The 19,641-nt window shown below is 45.7% G+C and overlaps 1 protein-coding gene across 10 annotated transcripts in view; it reads left to right on the forward strand.

The window, feature by feature from the left end:
* The window catches only part of LOC130355976 (myotubularin-related protein 9-like), a 134,930-nt gene that overhangs the window by 87,509 nt on the left and 27,780 nt on the right, over nt 1-19,641 (forward strand). For 7 of the 10 annotated variants that reach the window (XM_056556923.1, XM_056556924.1, XM_056556928.1 and 4 more), the window contains one exon: nt 16,843-17,002. In XM_056556923.1, the coding sequence (XP_056412898.1) occupies nt 16,843-17,002 (160 nt within the window). Of the gene's footprint in view, nt 1-12,261; nt 12,547-16,842; nt 17,003-19,641 lie in introns of those variants that run through there. The other 3 variants (XM_056556919.1, XM_056556921.1, XM_056556920.1) reach the window with 1 other exon arrangement.

Below are 19,641 nucleotides of genomic sequence, written 5' to 3' on the forward strand. Positions count from 1 at the left end.
CAGATAGTGTAAGATAAAATCAGTGTATATAATGGAATAAAACAATATAAAAACAATAATATAAATACAATGGTATAAATTAGTATAAAGTGTCTACAATAATACAAGTGACTTCAGAATTGTACTCCAGGTATAATTAATTGTAGTCCGAGTGAACACACTCTTTTCTCATTGCATGTAATAAATATTAGTGCAGATTCTGACAAATACAGATATACTGTAATCCAAGTGTGGGTATAGATCAGCAAAGTACTTTCTTTTTATATGCAGAGGGCAACAGCACAAGTTGCAATTGTATCCAACTTATAGTAGTTTGTATCAACTTTCAAGGTAAGTGTAAAGTGAGCTTTCATTCGTGCAAAAATCGATCCTGGCTCCTAGGCACAGAGCCTGCTGCAGGAGACTCAGCCGTCTCACAGTGTGGCATCGGTAAGTGTAATAGACAGTCACGGATCGATGTGCAAATGTTTAAGGTAGAATTTGTACCTTGATTAGATGTGTGCTGGTCTCGGTGCGATCCCGGCTCTAGCACAGAGGGCCCACTCCTGGAGACTCGGCCATCTACAATTTGGCAGTGATGGTAGTGGGCTCCTTTTGTGTGGGCTGCAGCTGTTCTGTAGGTAACGACCAAGCTGTGTCCTTGTGATAGGTGCTACGTGCCTGTTCAATGAAGGAAACAGAAGTAGTGATGATTGTTTGTACTTTGTCTATGAGAGGTAAAATTGGGTATTGTGGCACTTGTAGTGGTAGTTAAAGGGTAGCTCCCACCATCCATTTTTTTTTCTTTCTGTCCCTGCCTATTGCCCATCTATCCCTAACCCCCTCCCTGCCTTTACATTTTTTTTTACTATATTAAAATGCCTTTTTGTCTGTCTGGTAGTGTGCTCACTACCAGGCAGACTTCCCCAGCAGGCACCACGTCACTGATGCCTGCTGGGGCCGGCACTTCCGCCCTTAGCTCACTATACAGGGTGCCTCCAGCTGTTTCACCACTACAACTCTCAGCTTGCCCTGACATCTACTGGCTGTCAAGGCATTCTAGGAGTTGTAGTGGTGAAACAGCTGGAGGCACCCAGTGGTGAAAACAATAACTTTGTTTAACCAGCGCAGCAGTGCTACTTCGGGAGCAGCAGCGGTGGCACTCCCCCGAACCCCACTTCCCCCACCCCATTCCTCTAGTGGTGCAGACTTACCGGAGGATCAATGAGCTGCCTTCGGACAGGTTAACGGGGGCGGGCGGGGCCGCGCGCGAGGCCAGTGGAGCTGGCCAATGCGTGCAGCCCCAGCTATCAGCGTGCTAGCTCTCGCCTGTTTGATTGACAGGCTGGAGCGAGCACCGCAGTGACTGGATTTCGACTCATTGCCAGGCTTAAATGAGTCGAAATCCAGTAGTGACGTCACTGCAGAATGCATTCCGCCACTAGGAGGGCGACCCCTAGTGGCCGAATTTAAAAGTGATTTTAAACTTGTTTAAAATCACTTTTTTTTAAATTAAAGTATATTAGAGATATGTTGTAGTACTTAAGTACTACAACATATCAATTTTTAGATTTCATGACAGTGCCCATTTAAGGCTGGATGCGTTTCAGGTCCTCCTTAGGACCTTTCTTCAGCAGCTAAAAGTGATACCACTATAATATTTACTATTTATTAATATAATTTTTTCTATCAATTGTACACTAATAAGTCAATTTTACAAATAAATTAATTTTATATCAAATATTCACAGACCTTTGAGCCCCAATTTCTTTATCTATTGTATTTTTGCTAGACACCGTGGGTGTAGGTGTCATTTGGGCAGCTCAGGCCACGGGTTAACAGATTGGTAAGAGCCTCTCCAATCCCCTTCTATTTTGAAGTAATATACCATTATGTTTTCATCATTATAATAATACATGTAGAATACAAGAGGATTACAAAATGTAATGAAGTAAAAATTTTAAATTGAAAACAAGTATGCAAAATTTATAGAGGCGGTACCACTGCTGGGAAAAGTCACTGCGGACTGGTTAAAACTGTATTCTGCTCAAGGCTTCTAGTCTAGCTATAAAAAAACATTTTTACAACATCCTGCCACAAGAAGATAAAAACATTAGAAGAGACAATGCTCACTGTTACCGTAAGGGCAAAAACAAAATGAGAGTAATGTAAGAACAATCTCATCCTGCTTGACAAATGTCTGATGACTCCAGACAGGATTTCTATATTGTGCTATGCCTAGTTCAGGGTCTGGTAGGGTGGTGCTTGACACACTCTTTTTGTTTTTTTATAAATCCCTGTGCCATACCCCACACCCTTGGGCCCTATGCTAGGCATCACACCAATGTTCAAAATCTTTTACAATTCCCACTTGTAACAGTACGCAGGTCATGTTTAGTGGCTGATTTTTTTCAGGTTTTTAATGCAAATCCAGTTTACATGACAACATACCGTATTTATCGGCGTATAACACACATTTTGTATGCTAAAATTTTGAGCTTAAAGTCTATCTGCGTGTTATACGCCGATAAACTCCTTCTGGCCCTGCAGAAGCCACTGTGGTTCATTGATTTAAAGCGGCCGCTCCTGCAGGCTCCGGCAGCATCCTTCTCTGTTGCTGCACACTGACAAGTGATGTCCTCAACGCAACGTCACTCGTCAGCATGCAGTGACAGTGTAGGATGCCGCCGGAGCCTGTAGGGGCGTGCCGACAGGTAAATATGAAAGCCAGGGATGGGAACCGGGAAGGCCGCTTTAAATCATTGAACCGCAGCGGCTTCTGCGGGGCCAGAACCATTTTTACCCAAATTTCTTTGGAAAAATGAGGGTGCATGATATAGCCCGATAAATACGGTATATGAAAAGGGTTTTCAAAACCAAATCTACTCCACAGATAAATGGGCACATTGGCCCTGATTTACTTTGAGTGTTGGGTTTTTTGTTGTTTAAGTTATTTCAGATATGCTTGGTTCTGTTCTGACCATCTTTTTATGGTGGGAATTTCCAGCCATTTATTCACAGGCTTTTGTGTGAATTTAATAGTAAATAACTCGGGTTATGGGAACCTGCCCCTTTTTGTCAACCACGCCCCTTTTTTGCCCGATCATGTCGCTTTTCGGGTTTGTCCAATTTGATGGTTTATCTTGGCGCATTGCATCACAAATTCTGGCACACACACCATTTTTGGTTCAATGTGTCAAATTGTGGTGCACTGCGCAACAAAACAATTCGAGTTTATATTAGTAAATCAACACCATTGTGCTTTTTTTTTTTTAACTATTGTTTTCACCCATTGACCAAAGCAAAGATGTAAATCTGAAGCAATGTCAGTTGCAAAATCTACTAGTAAATTGAATGCTGAGTTACAGTGGATTTGTGGAAAACTATAGAAAGACTCACACAATTTAACCCCAACTTTCCAAATCCATAGTTTTCTTTTTTTTTTTTTTTTAAATAACAATGCCTTTACTGTTGCGGTTTTAGGATACCTACATATACGGTAGTTCTAAGACACAATAATGTTGGTCAGTGTGGAGATTTCTATGTAAGCCATTGAGTGAATTTTAAACGAGTACATAGCTGAATGTTCTAGTCATTTAAACACTTGTGGGTATTTTAAGACCCACTTTAAGCTAGGGTAAATATTTGCTTTTGGAATAGGAATGTTATCATGGGAATCAAGTATTTTGTTTTCAGACAGCTAGTGCAAAGACTTTTTGCTTAGGGTGTCTGTTAACTTGCAGGTATCTGTATGAAAATAGTAAAATGAGTTCCCTATTTTGTTCTATTTTATGTAAAGTTTCACACACACACACATAAATATATATATATATATATATATATATATATATGGGGTATGTAAATAAAACATGTCTTAAAGGGGTTACTCAGCGGCGATTTTATATATTTTTATTTCTGGATGTGGGCAGCAGAAAGAAGGCCATGCCTGTTACTGCTCAGCCTATCACTGGCCAAGGTGGGACATGACTGCCCGGCACACTTACGCCTACCACATCATATGCCCTCCCCCCACCTCTCCCAATAATGGGAGACAACATTATTCTTTTACTGGGCTGGGTGGTGGTCACAGCTCAATTTATTAAATAACAGAATATTAACTCTATAACTGCTGCATTGGAGCAACCTACCTACTTCAGCCGAAGCGGTATTGCCAGCCGCCGGACTCCCGGCGGGCAAAAGTGCCTAGGGCCATCACTTCTCAATTCTCCTCTCCTCAGGCCAGCTGTGACTTGCATATAAAGAAAATACAGTCAGGAACAATAGACAGCAAACAGCAACTGTCCAAATAACAAAGTGCAAAAGTAAAAAGTGCCCATAAAGTAATATATATATATATAAATATACATTTTTTTTTAATGAAAATTACCAACTTTCTTTGTATATTTTTTTATTATTATTATTATTTTTTTTTTTATAAAAGGGGTAACAAAAACCATGCACCTCACAACAAAATGCACAGCCGAGAAGAATACAAAGTGACACCAACAAATGTAAAAAACAGGGAGGGAGGGAGGGAAGCTGTCTTCTCAGGAGCGCTGGTGAGTACAAAAGGACTAACCAGGGGGTGGGGTGGACCTAAATATATCCTGGGCATGCCTTAATTCCCCTCCTACTAACCCGGGAAAGCAGGGGGGAGGGGGAACTATCCTGGGCTCTACGTTAACCCCTACCGTCCCGTGCAGTCAGGGCTACCTATCCCTAAACGGGCAGGTAACCTACAGACTGCCCGGCACACTTACGCCTACCACATCATATGCCCTCCGCCCACCTCTCCCAATAATGACAGACAACATTATTCTTTTACTGGGCTGGGTGGTGGTCACAGCTCAATTTATTAAATAACAGAATATTAACTCTATAACTGCTGCATTGCAGCAACCTACCTACTTCAGCCGAAGCGGTATTGCCAGCCGCCGGACTCCCGGCGGGCAAAAGTGCCTAGGGCCATCACTTCTCAATTCTCCTCTCCTCAGGCCACCGAGGAGCCCGTGTACTCCTACACGGTGCTCCGACCCCCACCAAGCAAAAACAAGGCCTGCTCCAAACCATCTTGTAAGCCCGACAAGAAGATGTCCAAGCCTATATCATTCAAGTGAACCCCATCAGAGATCATAAACCGTCTGTTATCACCTTCAAGCTCCCGATGATGGACCACCACTCCACCCTTTTGTCACACAAACCGGGCCATACGAGAATTCACCAAACGCCGTGAATGCTCGATGGCCTCGGCATTGCGAGCACCCTGCCAGGATACTCTAGGCACTATCTCGGACCATACTAAAACTAAATCAGGAAAAAAAAAAAGAAAACCGTTCAACATCGGCTTTCATCAAAGTAATCAGATCAGGAACCCGGGAATAACAGAGATCATTCCCGCCTGCATGTACCACCAAAATGACACCGGAACGGACGGTTCTAGCAATGTCCACCACTTCAGTAAGGACCCGTGTCCAACGCATACCTGGGATCCCCCTCCAGTGAGGCTCAACATTGCCGCATCCCAACGATCTCCCACCCGGCCGGCAATCAGCTCTCTGCGCGGCCCGGTGGAAATAAGAGTGGCCCAGGAAATAAACCATCGTCCTCTGCACATCTAAAAAAGGAGAAAACAAGTTATAACAACAACTCAGGGCGTACATATCGCGCATAACAACCAGAGCGCCAACGGCCAATACGCTGTATCGCATCCACCGATAAACCTGCCCTGGACGCCTCCGTAGCAGCGCCTATCCGAAAAGAGTGCGTACCAAACTCAGCAGCCGGAACACCCAAAAACCGTAAACAACCCTTGAACACTGCCTGAAATTGAAAACGCGTTAAAGGAAAACCATCAGCATGCGTGAAAAATTGGCGGCCAGGAACCCGAACAGCCAAAAACGACGACACCGCCCGCACTGGACAAACCGGACCGTCCACTGCGAGAACCCGCACCCAAGCTCCCTGAACCACCTGATCAGTTTTCGAGCGTCGAATCCGCAGTTGCAAAACCCCATTGGAACACAACACGTCATCCTGTAATAAACCACCGTCCCCGGCTTTTGAAGCCGGAACCAACTCGCCGATGCGCAGCGCGGCAAAAAACATAACACAAAAAGCGGCCGAATACAACTCGGACTCATAGATCGAAGAACAACAACTGCGGGTAGCCGGCAAAAGAGAAGCCAATAACAAAAACGAAACAGGTCTGCGAGTTTCACGCCGCACATGAGTGCGCTGCCAACCCTTCAAGGCCTGCTGAAATAAAAACCGTTTTGAAACATCTTCCCATCCCAACAACTTAAAATAAAAACTTACCCCAGCTAGCCGTCGCCGCGCTACAATTGCAGACACCTGTAAATCGCGCAACCACAACACATAATCCACTGTAACCGCTACGCGGTTGTCAACAGAGGTAGCCACCTCCCGCCCAGCCAGCAACGCACACCACTCAGCCCACGCCTTACCATGTCCCGCCCATGTAGATGCCGCCAGCGACGATTCAATCAGTGGGATCAGACGTTGCTCGGCAGGGCCCAGACCAATGGGGGGCAAGGGAGCCCTTCCAACGCAGCATCCGGACACATCCTCCGAAAATCCTGAAACTGAAAACGAGAAAGGGAATCAGCAATCACGTTATCAACCCCAGCTACGTGGCGAGCTTTAAACCAAATGTTCAACTCCAAACACCGAAGAACCAAATGCCGGATCAAAGACAAAACCGGAAGGGAGGAAGAAGACAAACCATTTATGCAATGAACCACACTCAGATTATCCGTCCAAAAACAAACCCGCCTATTGCTAAATCGTACACCCCACAACTCCACAGCAACTATAATAGGAAACAATTCAAGCAGGGTGAGGTTCCTGCACCAACCATTAGCCTGCCAATCAGGCGGCCACAACTCCGCACACCGTTCCCCTTGAAAAAAGGCACCAAAACCCACGGAGCCAGCCGCATCCGTGAACAATTGAAGCTCAGCATTGGACAACTCATCCCCCAACCAACACGTGTGACCATTATACCTTCTCAAAAATTCTCTCCACATCAAAACATCCGCACGCATTTGCTTTGAAATGCGAATATGATGAGAAGGCCAGGAAACGCCCTTGGTGGCCAATGACAAGCGCCTAGAAAAAACACGCCCCATGGGCATAACACGGCAAGCAAAAACCAAGTGTCCCAACAAAACCTGCAATTGTCGCAGCGTCACCTTCCGTACACCACAAAAACTTTCAACCAACAAGAGCAAACTCTCCAATTTCTCCGTCGGTAGTCTAAAAACCATGGCCACAGAATCTATTTCTATACCCAAAAATGAAATAACCGTTGAAGGGCCCTCTGTCTTCTCAGCGGACAAGGGCACCCCAAACTTCAGCATGAAAAAACGAAAAGAATCCAACAAAAAACCACATCTGGGAGACCCAGCCGGGCCAACAAACAAGAAATCATCCAGTGAATAACCGAACGGCTGCCCGTCTTAAAGCGAACAACCCACTCCAAAAATGATCCAAACATCTCAAAATACCGACAAGAAATAGCACAACCCATAGGCAGGCAAATATCATAATAAAAGGCCCCATCCACACGGCAACCCAGTAAGTGATAGCATTCCGGATGCACCGGCAACAGGCGAAAAGCCGATTCAATGTCAGACTTCGCCATCAATGCCCCTTCCCCAAAACCCCTTACCAGGGCCACAGCCCGGTCAAAGGAAACATAAGAAACCCTTGCATCCTCTCTAGAAATGCCATCATTCACTGAGGAACCTTTCGGATACGAAAGGTGGTGAATCAGGCGAAACTTCCCGACCTCTTTCTTCGGGACAACCCCAAGGGGGGAAACCCGCAAATTATAAAAAGGGGGGGACATAAAAGGCCCCTCAAAACGACCTAAAGAAACTTCCTTACCAATTTTCTCCCGCAGCACCTCAGGGTACTCCCTGGCCCATTTCAAGTTGTCAGGGTAGGAGGAAGAAACCTGACCCAAAATAAAAGGAATAAAGAAACCATAACGAAAACCCTCTAATAAAACTAAAGCATCCTTATTGGGGTACTGGTCTAACCACGGGCACATCATGTCCACGTTCACCGGGGTCCTTCCCTGCAGCAGCAGAGGGCGCCTGGCCGGTCTGCTTAGCAGCCCGCTGACACCTGACTGCGGCGTGGGACCCCCCGCAGGCAGAACACTCATGCTTGTATTTACACAAGCTGAGGAAACGACAATGTCCCTCGTTAAATAACCAGCAAGCCCCGGGTCGACGCACGGCCGCCGGCCCGGTGGCCCCGGTTTGACCAGCGGCTCCCTGCTGAAAGGGCTGCGCCTTCTGAGCCATCATCAAACGCAACCAAACATCGGTCGCCTTAACACCCCAACCAACATCCGGCTGCAAAGACAAGCGGCGACGAAATTCCTCGTCATACCGCCACCACGCAGAGCCCCCATGAGCCTTATAAGCACTATACACCGAGTCCATGTAAATAAAAAGCTCGGAGCACCGCTCCGGATGCTTTTCACCCATAATACACCCCAAAACTGCAAACGCTTGTAACCAATTGCCCATGGTCTTCGCCACCTTCGGCCTAGTAGGAAAGTTTTTTCCGACTGGGGCCTACGTTCCTTGTCAATCGTATGTTGGTCCGCAGACACTAGCGACCACAAATCAACATACTGGTTAGACCAAATTTTCTCCTTCACAGCATCATCAACATAAACACCTAAAGGACTAACACCACAAAAAACAGAATCTTTATATACCCCAATCCTAACCGGGGAGGCCTTATGGGCCGCCGCCGGAACCACACGTTCCGCCGGCTTGCTGTTAACAAGACTAGACAAAACAGATTTAAGCGTAGACAACAAAGCAGCCTGACCCTCCCCCTGTCCCCATGCACCCGCAAAATCAAACTCACCGGTCGGCGCAGGAACAACAGGAGGTGGGACCGGATCCGTCGCAGGAACAGGAACTGGATCAGCAACCGGCACAGGAGCCGGATCAGACACCGCACGGGTCCGACTGCCACCGCGGGAAGCCCTCCTCGGGGACCTTGAATGACGTCTCCGCCTCTCGCGCCTGCGAGAGCGGCGCTCCCGACTCCCTGAGCGATACGAGCTGCGACCAGATGATGAAGGAGACCGGCACCGGGACGAGCGGGACCTACGGGAGTGCACCCTACTCCTAGACTCCCGGCGGGAACACCTGCGGTGATGTCTACAGGACCCAACAGATCTGCTCCAACCGGAGCGGCCAGATCCCCGTGAGGACGACCGCGACCGTCTTAGACAGGAACGGCCCTCTGACCTACTAAGTACTCGGTCACGCGGTGGCTGACTGACTTTCCGCATATTATCAACAAAAAGCAAAGGGGAACTAGCTGAGGCATCTAAAGGTGGCAGATCATCAGATTGGGGCCCCAAATTATCACAAGCATCCTCATAAGGAGGATCAATGCTACTACCCCCTAGGACAGGTGGCTGCTGAGGATCCCCAGGCAGTACAGGAACACCCTGGGGTCTAATGGGAACACGGGCCGTGGCAATTGGGGTATCAGGTATTTCCTCAGCAGAGGAAGAGGCATGAGAGGGAGCAGGGGCACCAGCACCCATAACAGCTGGCAATGCAGGGGTTAATACTGGCCGGGAAACTACAGCAGGCTGCCCTGAATTACCTGGAACTGCCGGGACCTGCAGGGAAGCGCGCGAAGCAGCCGAAGAAATCCCCACAGCTTCCTGTGACACATGACCCATAAGGGGCGGAGCTACGGCCCGAGCCGCGGCCACTGCCGCACCAGGGGCCGAAATTACAGCTGAGGAGGCAATGCGGGCAGCAAAGCGCCCACTCCTACTAGCAGAAGACCTAGGGGGACTGGGGCTCAGACGCGCCGGAGGGCGCGATGCACGGGCGGTCCGTCGCCCCCGTACAGCAGGACCTACCGGCCGAGATCCACTACCAACCGCAGCAGCAGGAAGCCCTAGCCCAGCCAGTAGCTGAGATAAGACGCCTGGATCAGCCAACACCCGCTCCCGGATAGCATTCCACACTGCCTCATCAGCCATCTCCGGAGCAAGCTGTCTTCTCAGGAGCGCTGGTGAGTACAAAAGGACTAACCAGGGGGTGGGGTGGACCTAAATATATCCTGGGCGTGCCTTAATTCCCCTCCTACTAACCCGGGAAAGCAGGGGGGAGGGGGAACTATCCTGGGCTCTACGTTAACCCCTACCGTCCCGTGCAGTCAGGGCTACCTATCCCTAAACGGGCAGGTAATCTACAGACTGCGACCGGCAAAAATGCTAGATAACTCCTTTAAAGGGGTTTCATGGCCAAAATCTAATGTTAGTCTACACCCAGGATGGGTCAGAGGTGTACCTAGTTCCCCTTGCTCCCCTTTTTTCTCCATCTAGCTCAGACTGACATGATTACTTCCTACAGCCAAAACTTCCTCTCTTCAGCATCTGCAGGACAAACATGTAAGACTACACATTTTTAGTGCCCTCCTCACCTCTACACAATCTATAGACCCCCAAACTGTAATAATGCCCCTCATGGTGTCCTGCACAGTAAAGGTGGGTAGAATAGTAGGTCCCCCCTCCCATTAAGTAGGTATTCCCCCTCCCTACAGAAAGGTAGGTAAGTCCCACAGCTCTTAGTTCTCTTATTAGGTATTCCTCCCATAGGCAGGTATATAGACAGGTAGATAAATACATCCTTAAGTAGGTAGATTGATCCCCCCAAGTAGGTTAATATGTAAGTAGGTAGGTAGCTAGAAAGCTATGTAGGTAGGTAGCCTTACATGTTTTTTTGAATAAACCACCTTTTCTTTTGTACACTTGGTGAGCCACTGTTCTTTTTGGATTTTGTAGGTAGTCAAGTAGCTAGGTAGATAAGTAAGTAGGTAGGTAGTAAGGCACTTGAGTAAGAAGGTAGGTAAATATGCAGGTAGGTAGGTAAATAGGTAGGTAGCCAGGTAGGTATGTAGCCATGTAGCTAGGTAGGTAGCCATGTTACTAAGTAAGTAGATAGATAGCCAGCTAGCTAAGTAGGTAGGCAGCCAAGAAACTTTCCAGATAATTAGGTACCTTTGTAGGTAGGTAGCTAGGTAAGTAGCTATGTAGATAAGAAGGTAGCTGGGTACCTAAGTAAAGAAGTAGGTAGCTAGGCAGGTAGCCAGGTAGGTAGCTAGGTAGCTATCAAGCTGAGCCCAGTCACCTGGGAATCCAGGACAGGATGGGCCACTGTGCCATACCTAGGCTTTGGTGGCCTGCATCCCTATCCCCCCCCCCCTGCCCCCCCAGATGTGTGCCCCTGGCGGAGGGCAGGTTTAGCCAAAGCATAGGTATGTCACTGGTCTTCAATATCAGATTGGTGGGGTGCCAACACCGAAATGCCAGCCAGTCAGCTGTTTCCCAGAGCCGTGATGCTGGCATATACAGTGAAACACAGCAGACACCCCTGTACAATTTGTAGTGGCCAGACTCTGTTACTGCAGTTCAGCCACCATTGATGTACACTCTCTCCATGAAAGGTCCTCCCATTAAAATTCATGGTCATTTCACTTGCAATAGGTCTAATGTTATCTATATTCTGAAATGTCCATGTGGTAAACTGTACATAGGTCACATTTCTTGATCAGTGAAACTATGGATTCAACGATCACTGTTCTAGCATTAGACTGGATGAACAACATATGAAAGAAAACCATTAGGAAGTAAAAATAAAAAAGAAGTCTGGAGAAACTACTATTGCCAAACAAATCTGTGCAATCAGGCATAGGACATTTGATTGGCAATGGGTGGTACTAGAGAAGGCAGAAGCCCATGATACAGAGGAAACAAAAATCCCGCAACGAGCACCCTTTTTTCTGATCTCGGACAACATTTTTAGTGGTCTGTCCTTCACTGATTATAACATAGGGTTAAACTCCACTTACAGCTAGAAACATGCCAAAAATACAGCTCATTATTCACACTAGCGGATATTTTGCACCAGTTAATGTGAGCTACTTTACATTGCAATGCGGTGTATATAAATGGTTGTGATATGACAAGGTCTGTAGGAATAGGAGAGGGTTAAGTTGTAAAGCTTTTAAAATTTATGTCAAGAAAACCTCAACTTCCTTCTTGCAACGAGTAACTTTCCACCCTCTTCAGCTCTGCAGTGGTAACAGGCTGTTGCATAGTTTGTGTGAAATATGTCATTAAGGGTTGGCAAGGGATATTGTGTTATTTAGCATTGCTATCGGTCAGGTTTCACTATACATATTAGGCATTCCCTTGTGACCCTTTGCTCCTCTGCAATGAAGATTTACTAGATCATTGGTAAATACTAAGCACGTATAGCTGTATATTGGCAGGCGCCTCTTTCTAATACAGGGCATGGAGCTCTCACATCTTATATGGAGTTCGCAAGTGGAAAATGTACGTGTATGCTGCCCCCTAATGCCTCCTGTGACTGGGACTCTGTGTGTGAGCAGCCATCACTTGATACTCTCTGCCAGTCCTGTGGAGGGCACAAAGCAGGAAAAGTGTGAATTATGGCTTTTGCATTGTGCTGTGGACTCCGTGGAAAAGAGGTAAACATACTATAACAAATGACTCGGGGCATTTTGTGGCAAATTTATCAAAACTTGTGCAAAGGAACAGTGGAGAAGTTACCCATAGCAACCATCTCCAGTTTTTTTTGTTTTTCATTGATGCACGAGTCCTGATAAATCACCCACTAAGTGTTTATATAAAGTTACCCCTATATATAATAACTACATTATATTGACGTATGCAAAATGTGTAATTCAGAACATGTGCTAGTAATTCATTGTTTTGGCTTTGGTTTTTGGTCTGAATTTAATCTGAGATTTAATTCTAGGTCCCATAGAAAACATTTGAACACCTCCCTTGCACTGGTCATCCAAGTTTTGTTAAAAAGAAAAAAAAAATACATAACATCTCTAAAAGGACAATTCACACCATGTTCTGAAATAAGACTAGTGTGTTCCAGAGCTATTCTCTGGCAGATATGGGACTGCAGATATACAGTGCACAAAAAAAATAAAAATGTAATTCTGGAGTTTTGTATTTAAATTTTTTTTTTCCGCAATTTACTGTACGGGATTAATAATGTTATATTTTAATAGTTTAGACAATTACACACACAGTGATACCTATTATGTGTAAGGATTTCTCCCTGGGGATAGCTCTGGGATTGTCCTTGACACCGCCACAGGACACGCTTCCAATTCAATTAGCAGGCAAACAACAGTATTTATGCAAGTCCGGCCCCTCACCAGCTTTATTAGACAGGTTGCAGGATAAATAAAAACATAATACAGGAACAAACAAAACCCTAGACCGTCTAGTCACTAACTAAACAATCCAGCATGCCCTGACTACCAACTGGTGGGCTTTTCCCGGCCAGTTAAACTTATGCCTCCTGCAACCTTCTACTCACTGTTCACACACAGCGTTTGCAACCTCTTGCTGGGTGTCTTGTCCACACTTGGGGCCACTCACAGCTCGGGCTGTGTGTTCCTCACCAGGACCCCTGCCTCCCCCCAAAGCCACCTTGCTGTGTTCTGGGGAGAGCCCAGATTATTCTGTTTGACTTCCTTTCAAACACATTTCCCCTTTCTGCTACCTCATTAATTAGGCCACAGGTGGAGGTTTTTCCAGGGTTAGCTAGGGAAATACACCCTTTCCTTGCCACACTGTCACATATGTTTTTACACTTTATTGGTCCCTTAGGAGACTTTTAGGAGGAATCAGTAGATTATTCATACAGATCAATGAAGTTCCATAGAACTACATTGATATGTGCGCTCTGCGATCATTTGGTAGAGCCTGGCGCAGCCAGGCTTTATCAAATGCAGATCCGGGACCAGGACAGAAAGAAGGAGAGGTAAGCCCTTTGGCCTCCACAGTGGATTGTCCTCCTGCGAGCATGTTGCTCCCTTTAGATGCCGCTGTCTGTTTTGACAGCGGCGATCCTAAGGGTTAACAGCTGGCTGCGGCTATCTCTGCATGCTGGCTATTAGCGGCAGCCCCCAGCTATCAGGAGTCCGCTCCATACACCCTGAGCGCCATGGGTCGCGAAGGGGTCAAAAATCTTCTCCGGGTGGCAATATGCCGCCCATTTGGAGGTGCCGCCTGGGTCCAATGGACCTAGTGGGACCCATTGTAGGGCCGGCCTTGAATCCAGAGCAGATTTACAAAATGAATACATTTAGACTGCAGTCCAAAAGCCTGCCTTTGCTTACTGCTCTTCACTAGACCTGCACTACCAGAAGTGTACACATTAACATTTTACAACCCTAGTCCACCAGTGATGTGCCTGTTAATCCTTTAGTTCCAGTTATCAACCATTAACCTCTTATTCCCCTAAACTGCTGTAATGTATTAAAAATTATATATATATATATATATATATATATATATATATATATATACAGACAAAGAATAAGTCAGCCAGCACTTTAGTTGATACCAAACTATTATATGGACCTGGCCTACAGGTGCACGCTACTAGGCTAGATATACAGCAACAGAAGAATGCAGCAGCACACTGCCAGCACAAGGATATAGGTGCAACATGAATATGCAGTTAAAACATGGAGAGCTATACAGCTATGGTGTAATAGATGCAAATGTGAAACTATGAAATAGTGAGGCACTTAGCTCGCAAATTTGTCTCCGCCGGCGGTCAAATAGCTTGGACCGTCCCACCGCGATAAGGTAGCCTCCTGGGACGGACCCTACACTGTGAATATGCCTCTGTGTGAACAGTTCGGTAAGCATGGCAGGATCTGGAACATCCAAGCCACCTTATATACACACCTGATAGAGGTGGGTGGGGTGCAAGGCCAACATGGAGGTAGCCACTCCCCCGTATGTGCAATACAGACAAAGAATAAGTCAGCCAGCACTTTAGTTGATACCAAACTATTATATGGACCTGGCCTACAGGTGCACGCTACTAGGCTAGATATACAGCAACAGAAGAATGCAGCAGCACACTGCCAGCACAAGGATATAGGTGCAACATGAATATGCAGTTAAAACATGGAGAGCTATACAGCTATGGTGTAATAGATGCAAATGTGAAACTATGAAATAGTGAGGCACTTAGCTCGCAAATTTGTCTCCGCCGGCGGTCAAATAGCTTGGACCGTCCCACCGCGATAAGGTAGCCTCCTGGGACGGACCCTACACTGTGAATATGCCTCTGTGTGAACAGTTCAGTAAGCATGGCAGGATCTGGAACATCCAAGCCACCTTATATACACACCTGATAGAGGTGGGTGGGGTGCAAGGCCAACATGGAGGTAGCCACTCCCCCGTATGTGCAATACAGACAAAGAATAAGTCAGCCAGCACTTTAGTTGATACCAAACTATTATATGGACCTGGCCTACAGGTGCACGCTACTAGGCTAGATATACAGCAACAGAAGAATGCAGCAGCACACTGCCAGCACAAAGATATAGGTGAAACAGCTATGGTGTAATAGATGCAAATGTGAAACTATGAAATAGTGAGGCACTTAGCTTGCAAATTTGTCTCCGCCGGCGGTCAAATAGCTTGGACCGTCCCATGTTTTAACTGCATATTCATGTTGCACCTATATCCTTGTGCTGGCAGTGTGCTGCTGCATTCTTCTGTTGCTGTATATCTAGCCTAGTAGCGTGCACCTGTAGGCCAGGTCCATATAATAGTTTGGTATCAACTAAAGTGCTGGCTGACTTATTCTTTGTCTGTATTGCACATACGGGGGAGTGGCTACCTCCATGTTGGCCTTGCACCCCACCCACCTCTATCAGGTGTGTATATAAGGTGGCTTGGATGTTCCAGATCCTGCCATGCTTACTGAACTGTTCACACAGAGGCATATTCACAGTGTAGGGTCCGTCCCAGGAGGCTACCTTATCGCGGTGGGACGGTCCAAGCTATTTGACCACCGGCGGAGACAAATTTGCGAGCTAAGTGCCTCACTATTTCATAGTTTCACATTTGCATCTATTACACCATAGCTGTATAGCTCTCCATGTTTTAACTGCATATTCATGTTGCACCTATATCCTTGTGCTGGCAGTGTGCTGCTGCATTCTTCTGTTGCTGTATATATATATACATATATATATATATATTTTTTTTTTTTTTTTTGGGGGGGGGGATTGTGCAGCAGGTTTCAGGTTCTGCACTGAAAGGGTGAAAACTGTGGCAAATGTTCAGAAGAAATCCACTATATAGGATATGCTATGAATTAGAAAATGACAAATGAAGCACTGCATAGTTCCCCTTGAAATTAATGGAGTATTCCAAAGAGGTAAATAGTTTTATCTGGTGCTGGAATGTTATACAGATTTGTGATTTTTACATCACTTGCATTTGGGAAAAGCTAGCCTTCCATTCCTTATCAGCTGCTCTATGCCCAGGAGGAGTTCTTTTCAATCCAACACAGAGTGCTCTCTCCTGCCACCTCTGTCTATGTCAGGATCTGTACAGAGCAGGGAAGGTCTGCTTTGAGGGTTTGTTTCTGCTCTGGATAGTTCTTGACCTGAAACCCATCATGAAAACAGGGGTTTCTTGTTTCCTGAGTAAATGGAGCAGAATTTCTCAGGCTTGGCCTCTACTCACTTTACTTTAGTTTCAAATATAGCGGAGAATTACTCAACTAGCAAGCAAATAAAGTGGCGGCCAATCTGCTGCATTCATTTAGGGTAGAAGGGATAACCTCTTTAGGTAATTTTCACAGTAAATAACAAAATGTAACTAGTAATACATGTTTATCTCTGCCTCTTCTACATTTAGCAATGTGCCTTCAAAAGAGTATGGATTGATATAGCTTTGTTATGACAGTAAATGTAATTCTTCTGTAGTGTTCAAAACATTGGCATGTTGAAGAGCAAAGACAGCAGCAAAGACGGAGATGGAAGATCGAGCTCAGGAACTGTCACTTTGAAGTGTAAGGATTTACGGGTTATTCAGCTGGAAATACCTGATATGGAAGAAACATTTAATGTTGCCCGCTCTGTCCAGGTCAGTAATAATAACTCCAGTGCTCACCCCTTTCTCTTCAGGCAGACAACCATAGGAAAGATCGCCACTAAATAGCATTAAGTATGGACATGATACTTAAAAAGTTTCCATACTAGAGTTAAGCAAACCAAATCCGTAGAACAGGAATTCTGTCCGAACTTTGAAAAAAAATTATGTTCAGTACAAACAAAAACCTCAGATGGTTTGTTTTGGCCAAACCTGCTTATATATACAGTAAACTGAGAATGCTTCACACATTCCCAGCATACTGTAATAGATTTCCTGAGCTGGGCTCACCGCGCCTGACCCTGAATCTAACCCCTGTAAGGTTTCACCTATTTTACATAACCAGCCAGGTACATAACCATACTGTATAACCATGGGGAAACATTCCCCATGTCAGGTGCAGTGCGTCTGGCCCAGGAAATCTATTAAAGAGGTACTCCGGTGGAAAAAAAAATTCTTTAAATCAGCTGGTGCCACAAAGTAAGATAATTTGTTAATTAATACTATTTTAAAAATCTTAATCCTTCCAGTACTTATGAGCTGCTGAATGAGTCACAGGAAGTTCTTTTCTTTTTGAATTTCTTTCCTGTCTGGCCACAGTGCTCTCTGCTGACACCTCTGTCCATGTCAGGAACTGTCCAGAACAGGAGCAAATTCCCATAGCAAACCTCTCCTGCGCTGGACAGTTCCTGACATAGACAGAGGTGTCAACAGATAACACTGTGGACAGAAAATAAATTATAGAAAAAAAAAACTTTCTGTGGAGCATACAGCAGCTGATAAGTATTGGAAGTTAAGTTTTTTTTAAATAGAAGTAATTTACAAATCTGTTTTAACTTTCTAGCACTAGTTGATTTAAAAAACAATTGATTTCCACTGGAGTATCTCTTTAAAAGTAATATAAAAAGTAAGGTATGGTAAGGTATAGAAGTGTTACCTTCAAAACAAATTCTCCAGTGGAGTTTCTTTTTCATGTGGCACTACACAGAGTGTTTACAAAAACTCCTTTGTACAAACATATGGCATCACTAAGAGGTACATAAAAATTACTGTTATATTACAGCTCCAAACAAGACAGAACTGGCAAAGATCCATAGTACAGTGCATGAGACCATACTTATTATACACTGCTAAAAAAAATAAAGGGAACACTTAAACAAGTCAATCACACTGTCCACTCAGGAAGCAACACTGATTAACAATCAATTTCATATGCTGTTGTGCAAATGGAACAGACAACAGGTGGACATTATAGGCAATTAGCAAGACTCCCCCAATAAAGAAGTGGTTCTGCAGGTGGTGACCACTGACCACTTCTCAGTTCCTATGCTTCCTGGCTGACGTTTTGGTCACTTTTGAATGCTGGCGGTGCTTTCACTCTAGTGGTAGCATGAGACGGAGTCTACAACCCACACAGATAGTGGCTCAGATAGTGCAGCTCATCCAGGATGGCACATCAATGCGAGCTGTGGTAAGAAGGTTTGCTATGTCTGTCAGCGTAGTGTCCAGAGCATGTAGGTGATACCAGGAGACAGGCCAGTACATCAGGAGATGTGGAGAAGGCCGTAGGAGGGCAACAACCCAGCAGCAGGACAGCTACCTCCGCCTTTGTGCAAGGAGGAGCAGGAGGAGCACTGCATGAGCCCTGCAAAATGAGCTCCAGCAGGCCACAAATGTGCATGTATCCACTTAAACGGTCAGAAACAGACCCCATGAGGGTGATATGAGGGCCCGACGTCCATAGGTGGGGGTTGTGCTTACAGCCCAACATTGTGCAGGATGTTTGGCATTTGCAAGAGAACACCAAGATTGGAAAAAATTCACCACTGGCGCCCTATGCTCTTCACAGATGAAAGCAGGTTCACACTGAGCACATGTGACAGACATGACAGAGTCTGGAGATGCCGTAGAGAACGTTCTGCTGCCTGCAACATCCTCCAGCATGACCGATTTGGTGGTAGGTCAGTAATGATGTAGGGTGGCATTTCTTTAGGGGACCGCACACACAGCCCTCCATGTGCTTTCCAGAGGTAGCCTGACTGCCATTAGGTACCGAGATGAGATCCTCAGACCCCTTGTCAGACCATATGCTGGTGCGGTTGGCCCTGCGTTCCTCCTAATGCAAGACAATGCTAGACCTCATGTGGCTGGAGTGTGTCAGCAGTTCCTGCAAGAGGAAGGCAGTGATGCTATGGAATGGCCTGTCTGTACCCCAGACCTGAATCCGATTGAGCAAATCTGGGACATTATGTCTCGATCCACCAACAGACTGTCCAGGAGTTGGCAGATGCTTTAGTTAGGGTCTGGGAGGACATCCCTCAGGAGACCATTTGCCACCTCATTAGGAACATGCCCAGGCATTGTAGGGAGGTCATACGGGCACGTGGAGTCCACACACACTACTGAGCCTCATTTTGACTTGTTTTAAGGACATAACATCAAAGTTGGATCAGCCTGTAGTGTGTGGTTTTCCACTTTGATTTTGAGCGTGACTCCATATTCAGATCTCCATGGGTTGATTTTGTTTGATCATTTTTGTGTGATTTTGTTGTCAGCACATTCAACGATGTAAAGATGAAAGTATTTTATATGATGAGTTAATTCATTCAAATCTAGGATGACTTATCTTAGTG

The sequence above is a fragment of the Hyla sarda genome, chromosome 2 (genome assembly GCF_029499605.1).
Source record: "Hyla sarda isolate aHylSar1 chromosome 2, aHylSar1.hap1, whole genome shotgun sequence".
NCBI lineage: Eukaryota > Metazoa > Chordata > Amphibia > Anura > Hylidae > Hyla > Hyla sarda.